Here is a 21163-nt window from a genome sequence, read left to right as displayed (position 1 = left end):
AACATGCCTGGGCACTCAGCAGTTAGCAGCCACAAGCAGCACTGTGGCAGGCAGGGTCAGGCTGCCTGTGTCCTTGCCCGAGGAGTCCACCTGTGCTCGCCAGCTGGCTGAGCCCTCATCACCGACTTACCAGTCTGCTGCTGCTGATGACAGCCAGGCCTTCTCCTCCTCTCCCTGTTAGGGTAGGACATGAGGTGTCCCCAAAGCTCATGAAACAACAATACAGGAATGCCCAAAGGTGAAATGGTTAGACTGAGATGATCATCTGCCGGGCTGATCATCTGAACTGACTCCTGCTCTGGGGGTGGTGACCAAGGGCGGGGGCTCTGGCTGGAGGAGGTGGTTCACCAGGGCCTGCCTTGGGGTTGATATTTTGCCCCTGGTGCCTCCTGTTCTCTCTGCTTCCTGGCTGCTGGGAGCTGAGCAGCTTTCCTCCACCTCGTCCTTCCATCCTTCCGTCATGATGCCCCACCTCTCCTTGGGCCCACAGCAAGGAATCAGCTGACTGTGAACTGAGACCTCTGAGACCATGAGCACAGTAAGCTCCCTCCTCTAAGTTCTCCTGAGAGGAGTTCTGGTCACAGTGACACAAGTCAACTAACACACACCCGGCCTCCTCCTGAGCCCCTGTGCTCAGGCCAGAGTTCACTGAGTCCCAGCCCCCACCCAAGGCAACAGTTTCTAGAGGGCCCTCCACTCACCCAGGCCCACCCCCGGGACTTCTCCAGTCTTTGCAGTGCAGCAGCACCCGCGACTCTGTGAATTACAGGTTACTTATCTGCTTTTCAGGCGGTGCTGGGGATCTGACCCAGGTCTGCACATGCTGAGCAGGGGTTCCTCCACTGAGCTACACTACCAGCCAGATTCGGTTCACCTGCTGTGTCTGCTTGTTCTCCAGGGAGAGCTGTTTCCTGTGTCCAGTCCATCAGACCCCCCAAAACAAAGAACAGCCTTCTCCCACCCAGAATGAGATGAGACTCCCAAGGCGCTGCTTCAGGTCACACTTTAATAGTCCCTCCGAGGGCTACCCCAGTGGCCAGTCCACTTGGCAACAGAGGGAAGAAGACAGTGGTTCAAACAGGCCATCACTCGCCAGCAAGTCGCTCACTGACTGAAAGCAAACATATATGTCCCCAAACCTGCAAACAGGTAAGGCGGGAGGAAGCAGCAGCAGCTGGGCCCTGCCCCTCCTGGGGCTTCCGGAGGAGGGGCTGGATTCCCAGTGTGGAGTGAGCAGGGCTCACCTGGCCACCCAAGACCAGAGCTACCTGGCACACACAGGTGCCCGCCTCCTCCAGTGACCCACTCTGGAGGCACACAGGACACATCCCCCGAGTAGGGGACAATGCCAGGGAGCTGCCAGGACTGACAAAGGCTCACGCTCTTGTGCTCACAGACCATGTGTGAGCTCATCTGGGGCCTGGCCCAGGCAAGGACTCAGCACCACGCACGGGTGGACGCGGTCTCTCCATCCTGTCTCCAGCACTGAACTCCCCACAGTCAGTTCATGAGTCTGGGACCCTCCACAGGATGCACCCACCTGAAGCCCGGGGCAACCATGCACACTCAGGAACCTCCCCAGGTAGGTGTGCTCAAGTGGCCACCATGCGGAGCACCCACGTTCACCCTGCTCATACTCAAGAGGGCACAGCAGACAGACTGAATACCAGGAACAGAGGCCCCAAGGCGCCCCGTAACTCTAAGGCTTGCAGAGTGGAGGGTGTCTAGGACTACTTGGTGGCCATGGGCCACCAGCCTGGCACGGATGCAGTTACTGCCACCTGATCACTTTCAGAGATCCTGATGTGGAGAGGACCCTTGATTTTCTCCAAACGCAGCAGGGCCAGCCCCACATTCCCCTGGCCAGCCCTGAATTTGCCTGCCGCCTGTCCCAATGCAGTCAGTACTGCAGTGCCGGGGCCCACACCGCCTGCAGGGAGGGGGCCAGTCAGCCGCACAGGAAGGAGCCGCTTGCGGATGACACCCATGTGGTGGGTGCGGGTGGTCAGCTCCTGGCCGATGTAGCAGCCCTTGGTGAAGCTCACGCCATTCATAAAGGCCAGATTGGACTCCAGAGGCAAAGCCACCCCTGGGGGCAGGTCACGGACCCCCTCAGGGATGCCTGTGGGGATCAGAAACCAGAGATGGGCCTATCAGCAAGCTTGCCTTCCCACGGCCCACCACCTGTGCCAACCACCCCCAGCCCCTGCCCTGCCCTCCAGGAGCCCCCAGCTGTCCTACCCTGCTACCCCACAGCCCTGCCCCACTCATACCTTGCTGGTATCGGTGCGTATGATAATCCTGGAGGTCTCCAAGCTGGGCCTGGGGCAGCAGGGCTGGACCCTCCTCCTGGGTAAGGAGCCGCCACCCCATGCATGCAGTCCGGGGATCCCGGGTGAGGATGGCAGTGGCCTCTGCCCTCTCCTGCAGCGGTGCAGTCTGGTCAGCCTGGGGAGAGTTGGGCAGCACCGCCCACACTCGGAGTTCTGGGCGTAGCTCCATTGTAACTTTCCGCCGTATCTTGTACAGTGCAAGGTGCTTCTGCAGTGCGCCCAGCACAGAGCTGTCACACTCCAAGAAGAAGCCCGATGCCTCCTCTGCATACCCGGGGATCCTGCCAGGAGAGAGGCAGGAGGCTCGAGGGCAGGCAGGAGCACCCGCCCCCAGCCAGCTCACCAAGCACATGGTGAGGAGCAGTGGGCAGAGAATGGTGCCCCAGGCCACAATGGGCTGGGCCTCCAGGGCACACAGCACCCAGCAGACAAGGATGCCCTGCACACCGACATGCTAAGAGCCATGGCCACAGCCACAAAGGACTGCCCCTCCAGACACATGTCCTCACAGCACACAAGTGACCTGCAGAGACCAATGTGCAGAAAGTCGTGATCCTGGCTGAGTAGGGCTGCAGCCTGCAGTCCAAAGAGAGCCCTGGTCTCAACACTCAGGAAGTGACAAGAGAGCCCTGCACATGGCCACCATGGACCATATAGCTCCACAAGAGCACACAGACGTGGTGAGGACCAGCAGGCCAACAGTTGTGACCTGGCCACCCAGGGCTGTACCTGCATAGCACCACCCACATAGGTAGACAGGGGCACTGCAGGAGTAGGCACAGGGAGCCTGGCCCCCATTCTCCCAGGGCTGCTCCTGCACAACAGTACGTGGGAACTGAGAGCTATGCTTCGGTGGGGCCAGACCCCTCACAGGCTGCAGAGTGACAACACCCACGGAAACGCATTGTGCTGAGTAGCTGCTGAGCCAGGATGGGAAAGATGAGACTCGGCCAACTGCCCTGCAGAGAGGCAAGGGGGTGAGCCTCAGGGAAGGGACACAGAGGTATCCTGGCTCCAGGAGGTAGAAGGCCGTGGGCAGCCAGGACCTGCCTTCTGCTGTCCCAGGAAGACACTGAAGAGCTCAAGAGTCCTGAGGTGAGTCATGAGGTGGGTCCTGAGTGAGAGCCAGTGGGGCTCAGCCAGGTACAGTGTTCTGAGAAGCCACACCCTGCCCATACTCACGCCCATTACCCCAAAGTAAGTCCCAGAAACACGCTAACTTTCACACTGCCCACTGCAAGGGATTTGAACCGCACCACTCAAATGACCCTGGCCAGACAGAAATCAAGGCCACTTAAAGACAGGGACTCATACAGACTTGCTGGTGGGGAATGGAGACATCCAGGATTCAGCCTGGGTTGTGGAGATGGACTGAGCCTGGATCCACAGCCCCAGGGAAGACGAGACTCCAGGAGGGGCACAGTAGAGAAGAGCCATAAGCAGGTGCCCTGGCCCCTCCCAGGCCAGAGGGCACTAAGTTCTCTCCAGAGAAAGAGCTGTGGGCAGGAACACACTCCACGGCACCATCTCTGGCCTCACCCCACAGTCCAGACACTGCCTGGGCACCCCTTGACACCTGGTAACAGGCAGGTACTGAACCCTGGCACAGTGAGTCAAAGCAAATACCTCCCAAACAACATCACAGAACTCAAGGTGACATCCATGGGAGATGGAAAAGCACACTGTTCACAGGTGTGCATTTAGAATGCCAGTGTGTGACAAGGTTGGCACCACTGGTCACTAGTGAAACTCACGTTGGATACACCTCGAGATTTATGTCACACCACCAAAATGGCCAAAGCAGAGAGAGGTGGCAACCTGCATGCCCACAAGGATGTGGAGGAGACAATGGTCTCGGCACCTCTGGTCAGAAAGCAAACAGCTGGCAGTTTCTTATGAGACCAAACATGCAGCTGAAGTAAAAGGCGAGGGACAGGAAGAGAAAGGAACCCTGTGGGGTGCCTCCCTAGTCTCCAAGCCAGGTTTCCTCCCCGCTGGCCACTGCTAGACCCCTGATAAATGGGTACACCTTGAAGTCACTGCAGGTTCACCCACGGTCTTGACCACCGTGAACCCACTCATTAAGGAAACTGCCCTGGGCACTTGTGATCCACCCGTGCAAGGTACCGACACGTGTGCTTTTAAAACAGATACAACAAAGGGAAATACCATGTTTTAAGAAACCTATGATGGGGGACTGAGGTTGTGGCTCAGCGGCAGAGTGCTCGCCTAGCATGCGCGAGGCCCTGGGTTCGATCCTCCACACCACATAAAACTAAACAAAATAAAGGTATTGTGTCTAACCAAAAAATAAATACTAAAAAAAAAGAAACCTATGATGGGGCTGGGGTTGTGGCTCAGCGGTTGAGCATGGCCTAGTATACGCAAGGCCCTGGGTTCGATCCTCAGCACCACATAAAAAAAAAAAATAAATAGAAATTATCAAGAATAGAAAAAAGAAAAAGAAGTCTATGATGTAGGGTACACTCCAGATGTCATCTACTGACCAGAGAGAGGAGATTGCCTCCACCTAAAGAGCCTGAGAATGGCCATATCACCATGAACAGTCTTGTGATCCCAGGGTGACACCAATCCCACATGCCTTCCCAGGCCCCTTCCTCACAAAAGCTCCTCTAAAACAGCTAGAGACCCCAAGAGGTACCTCTCACTGTTCAGATGGCCTGAATTCTGCTCTGAGAATGTGCACCTTCACACCTCACTCTCTAATGAAGTTCTCCCTCTTCGCTGAAATCTGACCTGTCCTCTGCCTCTGGGGAGACCTCCAAACCCCCTCACGAGTGACACCACCACACACAGCCCAGCATCTGCCTCCAGGGTACCTTTCCTGCAGAAATGAGGTGCACACTGAGCACCCAAGAGTTCACAGCAGCCAGCTAACTGCTAATTCCCAGAAGGTGAAGGGCAAAGGCCCACGAAACTATGGCCACCTGGCTACAGCAGGCAAGGAAAAGGGACAGTGACCAAGGGGGGAGGCCTGAGAGCCAACGCCAAGGTACTGCAACTGCACATATAGCCCCAGGATGCTCCTGAAATGACAGAGATATGGGAGGCTGGGGCAGGTGCCCGTCCAGAGCAGGAGAGGCCGCCTAGGCATGGAATGTTCTGGATCTGGATCATGGTTGAGCAAATCTACATGGGCGTAAACCCTCAGAGCTGTGATCCCTGACAGATAAGACATCTGGAAAAGCCCAAGGTTGGCCGCCCTCTGCTTCCTGCTTGTGGTCCTAGGCCACAGTTGGAAAACCGGGACCTCTTGCACACAGTGCTTTTGCAGTTCTCTGGGAACCTATAATTATTCCAAACAAAAAGCTAAAAAGGAAAGGAGCGGCCTCGAGGTGGGGGATTCATGCTGAGAGAGAAGGCAGCACAAGGGTACTTTCCGTCATGACCCTTTTCACATTGTTATAGATTTTACCCAAATACATGTTTTCATTTTAAAAATCTACAGTAAAGTCAGCAGAAAGACTAAGTGAAACCCAGGAAGCAGCCATCAGAAGTGGGTATAGAGCCAAGCAAGAAAGGAAGAGCAAGGGCGAGCTGAGGGAAAGTGCAGGGCGGGAGCGTGGCACCAGCAGAGGGAGATGAAGGGCCACAGGTAAGGCCAGTATGGCAAGGTGACCACCCGGCCCACCTCACAGGGCCGGGCGTCCTGGCTGCTGGCTGCCAACTGCCCGAGGAGGGAAAGGCCAGCTGCCGCCTGTGGATGAAGGGTCCAGGTGAGCAGGGGAGACTTCGAGCCCTGCAGGGCAAGAACAAGAGCTGCAGAGGCTGGGGAGGGCCACAGCTGCAGGGTAGGGAGGTGCAAGGGTACAGAAATGGGTCACAGGCTCCTCAGCCAACCAGTGTGTCCTGAGCTCCAAGGCAGGTCCCTTTCCCAGTGGGCTGCAGACACTGGCTTAGCTGCTCTACTTGGCTCAGATACCCACCCAGGCTGAGTTAACCCCTCCACCCGGTATTTGCTGGGCACCCTCAGCCTCACTACTTCTCACGGGGCCTAGGTTCTGGGGGCAGGGCACTTACACCCAGGTGTGCCTGTGAACAACATAAGTTCCTTTGTACAGCCAAGGCTGGGTTGTGGCCCCAAGTCCTCGCCGCAGCACTGGGACCAGAGGGAGGTCTAGCTCCCCAGGGATTGACGGGGACTGATGGTAGCAGTAGCCTCGAGGTACGGGTGAGCAGGATTGGGGCAGCTCTCTCGACTCCAACACTGTGGCACTGTCTGTCAGTGGACATGCCCACTCAGCCCTGAGGACTACCACCACAGACACTGCCCGGTGTCTCCAGGGGGCAGAACCACAGATGAAATACAGGACATCTGAGTTACATCTGAACTGAAGATCAGCAGGGCGTGAGTCTTAGCACTGTCGTCCCTCAGTATCCAAAGGGCCCTTATATCAAATCGTGCAGACTCTACACAGAACTCACACACACCTCCCACCTTCAGGTCACCTCGGGTGGCCTGGAATACCTGACACAGTGCACACCCGTGTGATGGCTGACACTATGCACCACTGAGGGAAAGGAGAGGAGTGGAGTCTACACACGTTCAACACAGGCCAGGTTATCTTTTCAAAGTTTCCACTGAGGTTGGTCAAAACCACATAGCAGAGCCCAGGGAAATGAAAGACCTATTATGTGAGTATACCCCAAATGCTGCGCAAGGATACCAACAGTCACCCCATGCTCTCCTAGTCCTGCAGCCCTGCCAGTGTGCAAAGCCCAGGCAGAGGAGGTGGGCTCTGGGCAGGTCTGGCCCAACAGGAGGGCTGCCCCCATGAAGCAGCACCCAGGCATGTACATGCCTCCACTTCTACATGGCCACAGGTGCATCCTGCAGAGGGAGGGCACTGCCACCAGGGCAGAGAAGCCAACCCCCCAAGCCCTACATAGAGGTCTCCTCCTGATCCCATAGAGCCCCGTCTGGAATACCAACTGCCCCTACAAAGGCTGGTACAGGCCCAGCCTCCACTCACCTTGCAAGGGAGAGCCCCAAACCACAGGATCCTGAGCAAGGACACAGGCTTGGGAGTTCTGGGGACTGGGGTGCAGGACACACAGGTGGACAGGGACCAGGTCCTAGACATCCTAATGAAGGGCAAGCTGCATGCCCCAGGGGAAACCTATCCAAGGGTCAGGTCCAAGAGTTTGCAATCATTCTTCTCCAAACAAGTCTCTCCTGTTCCTTGGTGCTGGTGTTATGGTGACCAGAGCCCAGATACAGTGGAGACCAGAGACTCAGGCAAAGCTTGTGTCCATGTGGGTCATGGAACCCTGGCCACTTGGGAGGGAGGAGAGAGCCAAGACAAGCCCAAGTTGCGGCTCATCATGTGTACCCACAGGGCAAGAGGACATCTCTATGGAAGACAAACAGGCATGGGATGCCTTCTGACTCCTCTGGGTTCCTTCTGAGAGCAACACTGCCCTAGGACTGAGACTTCACAGGAGTCCCACAGAGTTCAGCACACACTGAGGCCACAGTCCAGTCCTGCCCTCCCAGCCTCCAAGAGAAAGACAGGTCAAAACCACTGACAAAAAAAGGCACCAGAGAAAGCTTCAAAACACTGAAGTCTCATCTGGGAGTGGAAAGCATGCTGCGGCCCTCCCCTGACTCAGGCAAAGGCAAGGCCCCACTGAAGTGGATGGCGCAGGGCATCCATCCTCTGGAGGAGGGCAGTATGTTTCTGGGAATGGGCTGGTTTGTTTTTCTATTCCTGTTAATAAGTATAGTTGCGACTTCTCATATGACCATTAAGTAAGAAGGAAAAAACATGACTTTCCAATTGATGCAACTACTTCTAAAGAATAAATCTGTTTGCTCTAAATGCAGTGATTCAGCTGTGGAACGTAAATTGCTAATGTTTAATGAGAAACCCCCTGTAGGAAAAATAGTCAAGGAAATTTTTGAGAAATTAAATTAGAGAAGAAGAATTAATGTTAAGAAGACAGATTAGTGCTTGGTACTGGGCAACTTGTTCTTGTTCCTGTGCACAATGGTTTGTGCTCTTACTCTTTGTTTGATTAAAATTAGTAGCCTCTCTTTTCAAGTTAACCACTTGCCATAACCGCGGCGCCGGTTCTAGTCAGTAAGTCAAGAAAGAATAGTCAAGGTATAGGCCAATAGTCTGGGACATTTCTAACTATTATTAAAAGCTAACTAAGCAGAAATAGCTCAAAGCAAACGTGAACTGAAAATAAAAATGCTTGCTTATGCATAAGCCAAGATACATTCTTCTTATCTAATTGTAGCTACGTAAAATTTTGTTTCTTTGAATAATGATTCCTGTTTTGTAACCACAAAGTACTGTGAGCCTGCCAAAATGAAAAGTATATATGATCAACTTCACAAGATTGGGATTCAGCACCTTCACTTTTGTATTATGTGTTGTTTCTTCACCCCCTTATGCCAACTCCTCACCATCCATTCGTCTCCTGAGACCCCCTGTTGGAGCTAGACTCCAACAGAAACAAAAGACAATGAAGAACTGATATCCAAGGCAGAGACCTTAAAATTCAGCAATCAGCTAACGAAGGCGAAACCCACAGGCACACCACTAGGGAAAGAGGCCTTCTGAAAGGCTGCATCCTGCGTGCCTCCAACTCTGGTCATTCAGAAAAGGCAGAACTACATTGAGATGCCGAGGAAGGAGGAGCAGAGGCTGAGCACAGAGGTGGCAGGCATCGTTCACCCCCACAGAGAGGTCCATCTGTTCGCCCCACAGAGGGTCCAGAACAAGAACCAGCCCTAGTGCACACGGGCCTGGGGTCACCTGTCTCTCCATTCACGCCAGCAGGTGCTCCCTATAATGCAGATGCAGACAGTGGGGCGGGGGTGTTGGCATATGGGAACTCTGCACCCTCTGCTCAACCTCACTGTAAACCTAAAACAGCTCTAAAAAGTCAGTTCTATCAGCCCCCTGCCCCTGCACAAAGAAGCGGGGCATGATGGCTGTGGCCTATAATCTCAGAGACTCAGGAAGCTGAGGCAGAAGGGTCACAAGTTAGAAGTCAGCCTGGGTAACTCAGGGAAAACCTGTCTTAAAATTTAAAAAGGAGGGGGAATATGCTCAGTGGTTAAGCACCCATGGGTCCAATCCCCAGTACCAAAAAAAAAAAAAGCACAAACACTATCGCTGTAACTGAGAGAGGGTGCCGCATCCAGGAAATCAGACAGGGTTCTCTAACAAGGGAAGCCCAAGGTCAGGAAGCTGGAAGCGCAAAAGTAGAGCGCTGACACAGAACCACCGGTGGCCTGACCCCAGCAACTGGGTGGCCTGAGTAGAGGATGAAACTTTAAGGCCAGCCTGAGCAACTCAGTGAGACCCTGTCTCAAAATAGAATAAAAAGGGCTGAGAGCATAGCTCTGGGGTAGAGGCCTTGTCTAGCAAGGTCCTGGGCTGGGGATTGGGAGAGGTCCATGGAGAAGAGGATGAGAAGGTCAGAGACAGAGACAGTGGGGAAAAGAGACAGAAACAAAGAAAGAAAGATGGGGGGATGGGTGGGTGAAATGCAGAGAGAGTGCCCAACTGCACTGCCCAGGACAGCAGGCTCCACAGGCTGAGGCTTTCCAGGGAGAGCTGCCCTGACTCAGTGCTGCTCCTTTGCCCAAAGCAGCAGCCTTGGAGAGAGAAACAAGCAGCCAGCAGCAACTCAGACCCAACCTCAGAAGCCCCAGGCAGGCATGCAGGGAAGGACCAGGCTCAGTCCTAATCTACCCCATGTCATACGCAGAACAGGGGGAGGTGCCCTGTGAACCACACTGCAAACACCCCAAACCTGGCAGAAGCCAGCGAGGGGAGCCTCACGTGGCCTCTCCTTGGACTACTGAGGAGAGGCAAGACCACAAATTTGAGGGGAACCCAAGCTGGAGGGTTGCAAGAAGCATTATTATGATGATCCTGAATTAATGCCCACCCCAGCCTCTCCCAGATCTCCTGCCCAGGTATTCCCTGGCACACACCCTGAGTGTAACCTCAGAAGGAAGGTCAGAGCAGGTGATGCTGTCCTTCTGTGCCTTCAGCATACAGAACAGCAGGAGGCAAGCTGAGTGTGTAGGCCACCAGCCGTGGGGTGGGGGGTGGTGCAGGAGAGTCCCACACACACAGGGTACATAACCAGTCAGCTGGGAAAGAGCTACAGAGGAATGACAGCTGCTGGCACAGCAGTTGGGCAGACACAACCCAGACCAGTGGGAAGGTAGGAAGAGGAGAGAAAGCCCTAAGAAACAAACCAAAGTCCCTCAGTAGAAGACTCACTGAATGGGAATTCAATGGAACAAGACTCAGAGAGGAGGAGAGGGGTTAGAAAATTTGAGGAGGGAGCCTGAGGCCTGAGACAGCAGCTAGAGGAACAGGTTACAGCAGTGATCACAGAAATGGTGTTAAAAGCCCTATGCATTCAACCTGTGCTGCAAATGCCCCATGTGAGGACCCTCTGAACACACCTAACCTGTTGAACATCCCAGCTCAGCGGCAGCACAGCAGTGCTGATTGTGGGCGGCTGTGCACTGCAGCTTGCTGCTGCTGCCTAGCAGAGAAGTTTGGACCAGATATTGCTAGTTCAGGAAAACCTCCAATTAAAACTCAGCACAGTTTCTACTGAATACATACTACTTTTGTACCACATCCAAGGTCAAACAAGTTGGCAACCATCTGTACTACAAATTACTATATAGAAGGCTCAAGATGATCAAAGATCATTAAATTAAATTAAAATTAGAAAATTAATAAGATTAGGAAATTCTACAGTAGAGGGGGTAGAGAGAGAAGAGGGGAGGGGAGGGGAGGGGGGATAGTAGAGGATAGGAAAGGCAGCAGAATACAACAGACACTAGTATGGCAATATGTAAATCAATGGAAGTGTAACTGATGTGATTCTGCAATCTGTATACGGGGTAAAAATGGGAGTTCATAACCCACTTGAATCAAAGTGTGAAATATGATATATCAAGAACACTATGTAATGTTTTGAACAACCAACAATAAAAAAAACCCATGAAACACAATTTAACATATTACAAGTTATATATCACTATTTCTCATGGCTATACTTGTTCTATACCTCATAGCTTTCTTACACTCTCATGCCTTATCAGAAATCCTGGGGAAAATTATATTAGATAGAAAAAGCCATTCAAACCTAAAGAACTGGTTAAACAGCAAAATATTTTTACCCTGTTGATAAGAAAATTGGACAACATATCTGTTTCTGAATCAATTCATACTTTGGGAGTGCTTTCAAATATTTTAAAACAGAATATGTTTAAATTATTATCAGAAAGCCATAAGTTATAGGAAGAGGAATAAATGTTTAAGGAGAAAATTATGTGTTAATATGTTTTGTCTAAAAAGAAGAAATATTTATTTTCTTATTTTAACTAATTGTATTAAACAATTGAATGGAGGAAAAAAAAAGATTAGGAAATTCAGCTGGTTATGGTAGTGTAGACCTGTAATCCCAGCTAACTGGGAGGCTGAGGTAGGAGTATGGCAAACTCGGGGCCAGCTGGGCAACTTGGATAAAAAATGAAAAGGGCTGGGGATATGGTTCAGTAGTAGAGCTGAAATGGGCACCCCCTTTCTCCACAGAAAAGCCCTCTTCACCATGGATGATTTGGGGACTATCAGCAAAAGAGTCTCTGCAAAAGAGTCCAATGTAGATTAACTTCCTATTTTTTGTGTCACCCTGTTTACTTGGCCACTGGCCGAGAAGATACCAGCACTCCAGGTGCTGGACACCCCCTTACTAGTTTTCACAAACATATCAAGTAGTACTTTGAAAAATGTGCAAACAAGGCCTCTGGCTTTAAGCTGGGCTTCACAGAGATGTCTACATTTTTTAAGATAAGTTACAATTGGGCTCCATGGTAACAGCTGGCAGGAAGAGGAAAGAAAGGGGAGAAGAAGCTCTCCCCTTCTCAGGTGTTGTCCTTGAAGAGTTAACGGGCCCAGAACAGTGAAAGAAAAAGCTGCTTTTATGTGAACTTCTGCAGACTGTGAGCTTCTGAGCCCCTCCCCTTACGCTGGGTATAAAAATCTGAAACTCCCTGAACTTAGGGTTCAGAGGATTGATTGATTACAGCAAAGGCTGTACTCTCTGAATCTGGCTACAGCCAAATAAAACTGTTTCCTGCTGTCTTCAGTGCCTTGCCTCATTTGTCCCTACAACAGAGCAGCCCTAGGTTCACTCTCCAGTATTGCAAAAAAAGTTAAAAGGGGGTGGGAGGTAAGGAAATTAAAGCATTAGAGGGAAAGAAAATAAACATATAAGGCAAACAGAGACAATGGCACCAGTGAAGCAGCCTCAAGAGACTCAAGCCTCTAGGGTTTTCTGCAAAAGGCAGATGGTGACTAGCTTAGGCTTAAGGTCTTGTGGTCTCTACCATAACTCTGCCATTGTCTGGAAGAACAGCTCCAGACCAAGGGGAGAGGAACAGCTATGGCAGGGTTCTTCTGGCAGGACTTAACTTACCAAAGCAATGGCAGGGGCCTTGGCTCCACAGCTGTCATTTGTTTAACCCTGTTCTAGATTCAAAGAGCCCACTAAGACATGTGATAGGAAAGACCCCCAGAAGGCCCATCATCATTAAGACTCTGAAGACAATACATACATGTATAGAAATGTCACAGTGAAAATCCATCAACTCATACAATATGAGTTAGTAATGAATGACACTGGAGACAAGAGGAATGGCACGAGGCTTCTCTGCAGACACACAAGCAGTGAGAGCACAAGCCATGCTGCCACACTGTGGGGACCACTTTCCACTTTGAATTTCATCCTTCCAGGAACTCAGGGAAAGCCCCTTGCAGAGACACAATGAGTCCTAACATTCACCTCAATATCTGACAATCACAAGAAGGTGTCCCCCAACTCCAGTGCAGGAGGACAGGGTTCAGGAGGACCTCTTCAGGAGTACACAAGAGCCCAGTGCACCCAAGAGGACTAACCACGTTCCTGGACATAGGAACACATTCAGATTACACTGAGTGTTCAGATTCAAGTCCTGGAAAATTGGGCAAGTGAAAACCTAAAGCTACATATACTACAGGACCCCAGCAAGCCTATTTACAGTCAAGATAATGTCAGCACAGGAGACCAAAAAGATCTATTGGAAAATGGCAGGCCTGTAGAAAGGAACAAGAGAAGCACCGGCACAACCCAACAGGGAACTATGAGGCTGCATATGCAAGAGGCGACCCTGAATCAACAAGAGGCCAGTGACCTTGTTCTTCATGTGGTGAGGAGGAAGTGGCAGGCAGGGCTGAAGGGAGTCCCCACCCAGAGAGTGCCCACCTCCAGATGCAGGGCACAACAGTCCCTGACCTGAGCATTTGGGAGCCCAGGCCCTCAATAGATGCCAGTCATGGCTCGTCCCTGGATGCCCTTCTCTGGGTTCTTCTCCAGAGAATACAGCCCAGCCTCCCTGGGCGATCTCCCCGAGGTGTCTGGTAGAGCCTACCCTGAGCATCCTCTCCGGATGTCCAGTCCACCCTTCCCTGGACGTCCTACCCCGGGTGTCAAGCACAAGCTCCCCCTGGGTTCTTCCCGATGTTTCCAGCTCACCCTTCCCCAAGCATCCTCCCCTGGTTGTCCAGCCCACCCTCCGCTGGGTGCTCTCGCCTGGGAGACCAGCGCACACTCTACAGCCCTGAGCATCCCCTCCAGACAATCCAGTCCATCCTTCCCCCGCTCAACGCCCAGCGCCCCGCCTCTCCCTCGGAGGCCCACCCCTTACGCATCCCCCGCCCCTCCCAAAGTTTACCACCCACGCCCGTGCTCACCCGTACAGGATGACGTCATAAAGCGTGCGCCCCTGAACGTTTAGGAAGTGGGCGTAGGCCGCGCGCACAGGAGGCGTGGCCGCGTGGTCCGCGGGACCCGGAAGCGGCAGCTCATTGGTCAGTAGCCCCAGCAGGAAGGGCGCCGCGTCCGGGCCGCGCACGCGCAGCAGGGAGCGCTCGTCTAGCAGGAAACACGCCCAAGCCGCCCTATCCGTACTGTCCCTGCCAAGACGGCCAGAGCTATGAGCCAGACGGCGCCTCGGGACCGCGTGCAGCCTCCAGCACCAAGCTGGGCGGCCGCGTCCCGGAGCCGCGCCCCGGAGAAGCATCGCGACCGCCATCTTGGGCACTAGTGAGGCGGCGGGAGGGCGGGCGCTACAGCGGCCTCTGGCGGCAGCCGCCGGTAGAAAGGGACAGGCGTGTGCGAGGGAGGGGGTGTCAGGGTGGGGACAGGGGTGTGGCCCCGCGGGCCGAGATAAGGGCGGGGCGTGCTCGAGGGGCGGGGCTGCGTGGGTGGGAAGAACAGCGGTGCCGGCGGGGCGTGTGGGGCGGGGCCTGCGCCTGTCCGTCAGCGCCCTGGCATCGCCCCGAGTATTTCTAGGCTGGCTCCCGGTCCCCGTGTGGGGAGGTTCGTTTCATTGTGGGTCAGAACATAATGCCTAAAATTGGCCTTCTTAACCACTTTTTTAATTGTGGTAACAATGCTTGTCCTGGTAACGGTGTGGGCGTTCAGTTTAGCATGTTCCGCTGCTCTGTAGCCACGCCCATCCCCAGCACTTCTTTCCGGACCGAAGCTGGGTTCCCCCATGTTCCTCTGTCGGAGTGGGAGGGCTCCAAGGGCCTCCTGGGGTGCAGTCACGCTGTGGCTGCCCTTCGTGGCTGCCTAGTTCCACGAGGCACAGTGGTCTCCGGGTTCATCCCACACACACACAGGGCTTACTCTGTTGCCCAGGCCCATCTTGCACCTCTGGGCGAGAGGGTCCCACCCGAGTATCTATGGGTGTCCACCACACCTGGCAGAATGTTCTTCTTTTGGAAGATAAGTCGTATTCAGCTATATGAGTAGATCGCACTTGGTTCACCTGTTCATCCTTCAGTGGGCCCTTAGCTTGCTTTCAGCTTCTGGCCCCTGTGAACATGGTTGCACAGACAGCTCTCTCTTTGAGAACCCACTTTGGATTCTTGGGGGTATGTTCCCAGAGGTGGGATTATTGGGCCATATGATGATGCTAAATTTTTTGAGAAACTGCCAACCTGTTTCCTAGAGAGCCCTCTTCCATTTTGGCTACCATTACAAAGTGCTGCAGCCAGGGTGTGGGGTCTGTCAAACAGTAGTTTTTTGTCTGGACGTTCTTGAGGCCAAATCTCCAGATGTGCCATAGCTCTAGTTTCTGGTGAGGCCTGTCTGTCTTCTCCGTGTCCTCGAATGGTCATTACTCTATGTGTGTCCTAATCTTTTCTTATGAGGACACCAATCCTGTAGGATTAAGGTCCCGGCAGTGACCACATTTAACCTAACCATGTCCTTTAGGGCCCCATTTCGAAGTCACACTGAGATCAAGGACTACAGTGGCCTGAGGCTCCGTGAATGCCTATTCAGCTGCTACAGCTCATGAGTAACTTCCTGCAGGCTGGAAGTCCAAGGTCTAGGCAGGGCAGGTTACAATGAGGGCTGCTGCCTGTGGTATCCTCACCTGGAGGGGCAGGGACCTCCTGGGGTCCTTTTATAAGGACTCATCCCATCAGGAGGCTCCCCTCATGACCTCATCATATCCCAGAGGTCCTACCTCCTGACACCATGGCCTAGGAGAGGATTTCAACCTAGGTGTGGAGAGGTGAGAACGTTCAGTATCCTGTGTTGATACACTCCCAGCTCACGGACACCAAAGGAGTGACAAAAGGAACAGTCATGTGGCTGTCCCCTCTGTTCCTGATGGCCCATTTCTCACTGCCTCTTCCTTCTCCACAGTCTCTCACATTTTGCTCTTTTGTTTGCTGGGCCCTGGGGATGTTGGCTGCAGGCATAGGACTCACCATCTCCATGTGTCTCCCAAGGACAATGACAAGTGCCTATACCTCTGGCCTCTGAGGAGTGACATTGTGGCATGACAGACACCACCTGCCTCTCAGCTACCATCATGCCCCCACTGGTCTCCTTCTAGCCAGTGTCACACATGGTTTGGCTATGATTGTCATGTCTCTCGCCTCATGGGCCCTCCCCAGGACCACCCATGGCTGAACTTGGGACGTCATGGCAGGAATCACCTGCTGAGGAGCCACAGCCACCCCAGGGCACTTCTTGGGGAAGGGTAAGGGGGCCAGTTGTGGCCCAGTGCAGGGCACCTGTGCATCAGATTGCCCTGGGACCTGCATGCCAACTCCTTTCTCCACAGCTGTCCACTCTGGCCCAGCACGTCAGAGCTCCTTTGAAGGTTTTGTGTTTATGGTCCTGAGCTCCAGATGGGAGGGATGTTTTGTGCGGCTACTCACAGTACCTGTTCAGATGACAGCAAGGGAGCCTGTATGGAAGGGCCGTGGTGAAGGCAGAGGAGAGTTGGGGCTCCACGGAGGTGGGTTGGTTGGTAGCTGGAAAAACAACCAGGAGAAGTAGCAAGTGAGGGCTCCGACTGGACCCAGTGGCAGGATTCTGCTGTGGGCAGGCCAGTGACTAAACATCCCTGGGGATGAGAAACCACAGATGGTGAGGGTGGGGCTTCTAGCTAAAAGTGGAGTTTTCCCCCCAGGACTGGGAACTGAAACCCAAGAGCATTCTACCACTGAGCTACATCCATAGCCCTTTTTATTTTGAGACAGAATCTCATTAAGTTGCCCAGGCTAACCTTGAACTTGAGATTCTCCTGCCTCAGACTCCCAAGTAGCTGGGATTACGGCTGTGTGCCGTGAATGCCTATTCTTTACAGGTATGTGCCACCATGTCCAGCTAAAGCTGAATTTTATGAGGTTCTGACTGCAGTTTGGCCAAACAGAGAATCTTTACCGGAACTCGCTGCTGTACCCCAGGTTCCGGGCAGCCCTGGCACATACTGGCACTCAATTAATACTGGAGGAATTAGCAAGTTACCTGCCAAGGCATCTCTACAGAAGACACCTGAGCTTGTGACTCTGGCTGTGATCAGGCCTCAGTCTCTGGACTTTGTCTTCGAGGCCCCTCTGTCTAGCCCAAACCCTATGGGGCTGTGGATCCCTCCCAGTTGGGCCTGACCACTGTTGAGGCAGAGCCTGGACTGGCAGAGGCCCAGGCAGAAACCCCAATAGTTCCCCCACCCTGGGGGCCCTTGGGCCACAGGCTTCCTGATTGATAGCAGGCAGACTGAAATGCACTGCCTGCCCACCGCCCCCTCCTCTTCCCTGGGCTGGAGGGTGACCTGGCACCTTCCTGCCAGCCTCAGTGAGGAGAACGGAAGCCAGGCAGGACAACACTGGCAGGGGGCAGCACCCAGGGCTGCGGTCAAGTTCCGCAGCCCTCACATCAGCCCATCTCTGACTTCCCACCCATGCAGGGCTAGCAGGAAGGGCACACAGGCAGCTTATCTGGCCTCTCAGAGCTGGTCTGGCCTGCAGCGCCCTCCAGGCCCACCCTGACTGCCAGCCAAGACCTACTGGGCTGTTGAGATATAGGCAATCAGAGAAAATAAGATGGACTTTGCCTTTGGGTGGCCAGGTGTGGGAGGGAGGCTCCAGGAGGCAGGGACTCATCCTGTGGGGCTGGCTTCAGTAGGGGTGTAAGAGCTGGGAAATGGCGGACCTGTGTCCCAGCCCAGATTTCCCCAGGTAGCTGTGGTTTCCCGTTTTCCTCTTTCTTGGCTTCCTCCCACCCAGGGGAAGGAGGAAGGAGCTGCCCCATTCTGCCTTTGAACCTGGCCCTGTCCAGCCCTGCCCTCTGCACATTCCCCTCACAGCAGCTGGTTGGCTGAGGCTGTAGAAACAGATGAGGCAAGGCTTTCCAACCTGATCCTGCTCCAGGGCCTGGCCTGTGTCCCAACAACCCCTTGGCAGTGTCCAGGCTTGGCCTGGTGCCCTTGTTGTCATCCCATGCAGTCAGGGAAACTGAGGCACGGGGAGTTTTGTCTTCAGTAGCTCAGTGTCTTGCCTTGTGGTACTGGGGAATCAAACCTGGACCTCACGCATGCTGGACAGATGTTCTGCCACCAAGCTATCCCCCACAGCCTTATTTTACTTTTGAGACAGGGTCTGTCCCAGCTGGCCTTGAACTTGTGATCCTCCTACCTCTGCCTCCAGAGGGGCTAGGATGACAGGTGTACCACAGGCGTGGCACCTAGTGACTGTCAGGCAGCAGGTCTATGTGGGTGGGTTTCTTCCCCAGAATGAGGAGGCCAGTAATCTCTGGGCTGCCTCTTGCACCCTTAGAGGCAGCCCTCCTACTAGGGCTCAGGCTCAGGCTGGAGGTCACCACTCTTCCCAGATGTGGAGGACATGGCTTTGGAGGTGGGACCTGCAGATCCACGGGGGCCAAGGACAGTGGGGGTGCTCCGGATGGGAGGATGGGGCAACAAGACCTAGTGATCCCCATGAAATGCTCACCGAACTGATGGGCTCAGTGGCCCCTAAGTCCCCAGGTCTCTGGGAGTAGAAGTTATCCCTTGGGGCCCCTTTGTCCACCTCCATGCCATGGGGCTTCCAGCTAGACATACGCCATCGTACTTGGGCAGCGTCTGAAGTCCTAGCCCCGGGACCTCAGAACAAGGCTGTGTTTGAGGTGGGCCTCCTGGGAGGGTATTAAGATACAGTGAGGTCATTGGGTGGGTCCTCATCCTACAGGACCCAGGGCTGCTGCGAGAGGGTGGGGAGGGAGGCGGAGGCTGGGGAAGCCTGCCCTGCCCGCACTGTGCCTGGGACCTGGGGATGGAGGAGAAGCAAGTGGTGGCAGCCCAGCAGGCTGAAGCTCCCTTTGCAGCTTCCCTGTCACCTGGGTCCCTCTGAACAGGCTCCAGCCAAGGGGTGTGTACGGGCGGGAGATCTCCAGAGGAGCAAAACCAGCCCGAGATCTGGAGAATTCATCTGCTTGGACTGTGTGACAGTTCCCTCACACACCCTCGGCTGGGCCACAGGGTGCCCAAGCGCCTGGCCAAACATCATTCTGTAGTTGATGACAGTTATTATATATGTCAAAGAACCAGAAGGCAGGATTCAAAGGCTCTGCACACAAAGACGTTTTATACATTGAAGACATCTAACCCATAAACGTGCAATTATTATACGAAAATTAAAAACAAAATTTCAAAAATCATTATTGTGAGTGTATCTGGAGAAGTGTTTCCCCACAAGATTAGCCTTTGGGTAGAGGAAAGCCAATGGTGGGCCTCATCCAATCAGGTGAAGACATGAACAGCACTAACCAGTTGAGAGAGGATGAGAGCCATACCCAATCCCAGGCTTGGCACCATAGTTCCAGCACAGAGACCTTCCTTCGTTAGCAGCAGCTCCTCCAGCAGCACAGCTCCAGATCTGGATGGCCTCTAATGTGGAACTTTCATTAGGAGATGCTGGCAGGTAGCCCCGCTGGAGGAGACACCTGCTCTGGGGTGGTGTTTTCCTACCCTCTTAGAGACCACATCCAGAATCACCATCCATGACTTCGTGGGGCAGTGCTTAGTGTGGAATGAGGATTCACCTGGGGACAGAGGTTCCCTAGAGCCAGGGTCCATCTGGTGCTGAGCCTAAAGTCAGGGCTCCTGGAGGTGAAGGTTAGCTGGGGCCAGGGCTCAATCAACTAGGCCCCAGAAAGGAAAGGGACTTAGCATGTACTTGGCGCCTGGCCAGAGTCAGCCTGCCATTAGACTTGGGACTCCAGAGAGGAGTTTTCAGCCCAGGAAAGTGGGGAGGCAGCTGTGTCACCTGGGGTCTGCACCAAAATGGCCTGAGATGGACTGCCCTGTCCCTGAGTGGCAGAACAACCTTGTGCATGACTGTCCTTTGTTTCCTGACAAGGGTGGCCTCCACCTCCTGGCCCCAGCACACTCCCTGGCACCCAGTGGCACCATCTTGTGTTTGATAATGACCTTCAGGAGCTCCATCTCAGGCCTTGCTCCCTGCTTGTCCCTGGGGAGAGGTCTCCCAGCCAGGCTGGTGCTGAGCTAGGTGCCCCCTGTGGCTGGTAGTGGACACTTGGGCACACATGTGCCTGCTTACATGTATGCAGTCACATACATAGCCACAGTGCATGCAGTTACCAGTGTGCATATTAACACAAACTCACTCTTGCTCAGATTTACACAAGTGCACACACCCTGTTGTAAACAAAAGTTAGTTTTATTTTGCTCCCTTAGTTCCAGAAGCTGGCTCTGAATTAGGAAGGCAGGCAGAGAGGCCATGGGCAGGCTTCCCAAGACCCCTTCCTCTAGCATAACCCAGCCACAGGTCCCCAACTACTGCTTTGTCAGTCTAGGCAGCAAACCTTAGCTGATACTTTTTGCCAGAGGCTCAGAGAAGGGGTGGTCCTGTCCATCCAAGGTCCTCTGCAGAGTGTCACCCCGGGAGAACCACGAACTGGTGCAGGTTGGGGCTGAGCCCAGGACCCTCTGCCTGTCCTGGGATTGCTGGAACCAGGGCTCCAGGCTGAAGGTGTGGCAAAGGAACCACATATTGTGGCAGCGAATGGAAACTGTGCAGTCCCCAAAATGTCTGTTCCAGGGACTCAGGTGGTCAGTGGGTTGCTGCAAGGGAGCTCAGAGGGAAGGAATGGGAGGCAGGCAGTGGTCATCTCTGAGGGCCCAACAGCTCAGCAGGGGCATGGCCAGTCATTCCTGGGCCCCTGCTTAGCCCACCCTTGGGGGCACACAGGCTTCCTCCTCCCCGTCTTTCAGCCTCAGAGGTGCCCAGACCCTGCCTCCTGTTGGCCTTCAGCCCCTTCTCCTCCCTACAACGTCCCTCCCCAGGCAGGAGAAGCAGCCAGAGCTGCCTTGGGTGCCGCTGTCTGAACGAATTGAGATCAACTTTCCTCCAGAGCCCCCCACATCAGCCCTCCCTCAGCAATCCCCGCCAGTATCC

General features: G+C 53.9%; 1 protein-coding gene across 1 annotated transcript; it reads right to left on the bottom strand.

Annotated features, from left to right (window-relative positions):
• Positions 1-992: 992 nt before the first annotated feature.
• Positions 993-14503, bottom strand: Iba57 (iron-sulfur cluster assembly factor IBA57). The gene is made up of 3 exons (XM_026379938.1): positions 14135-14503; positions 2274-2614; positions 993-2122 (listed from the first exon to the last, which is right to left on the bottom strand). Exons 1-3 carry the CDS (start codon positions 14473-14475, stop codon positions 1731-1733), a joined length of 1074 nt encoding a protein of 357 aa, XP_026235723.1. The 5' UTR covers positions 14476-14503; the 3' UTR covers positions 993-1730.
• Between the last annotated feature and the right edge of the window lie 6660 nt (positions 14504-21163).

This window comes from Urocitellus parryii, chromosome 1, assembly GCF_045843805.1.
Source record: "Urocitellus parryii isolate mUroPar1 chromosome 1, mUroPar1.hap1, whole genome shotgun sequence".
Taxonomy (NCBI): Eukaryota; Metazoa; Chordata; class Mammalia; order Rodentia; family Sciuridae; genus Urocitellus; species Urocitellus parryii.
Note: the sequence above shows the minus strand (reverse complement) of the source record. Positions and strands in the feature narration are given on the sequence as shown.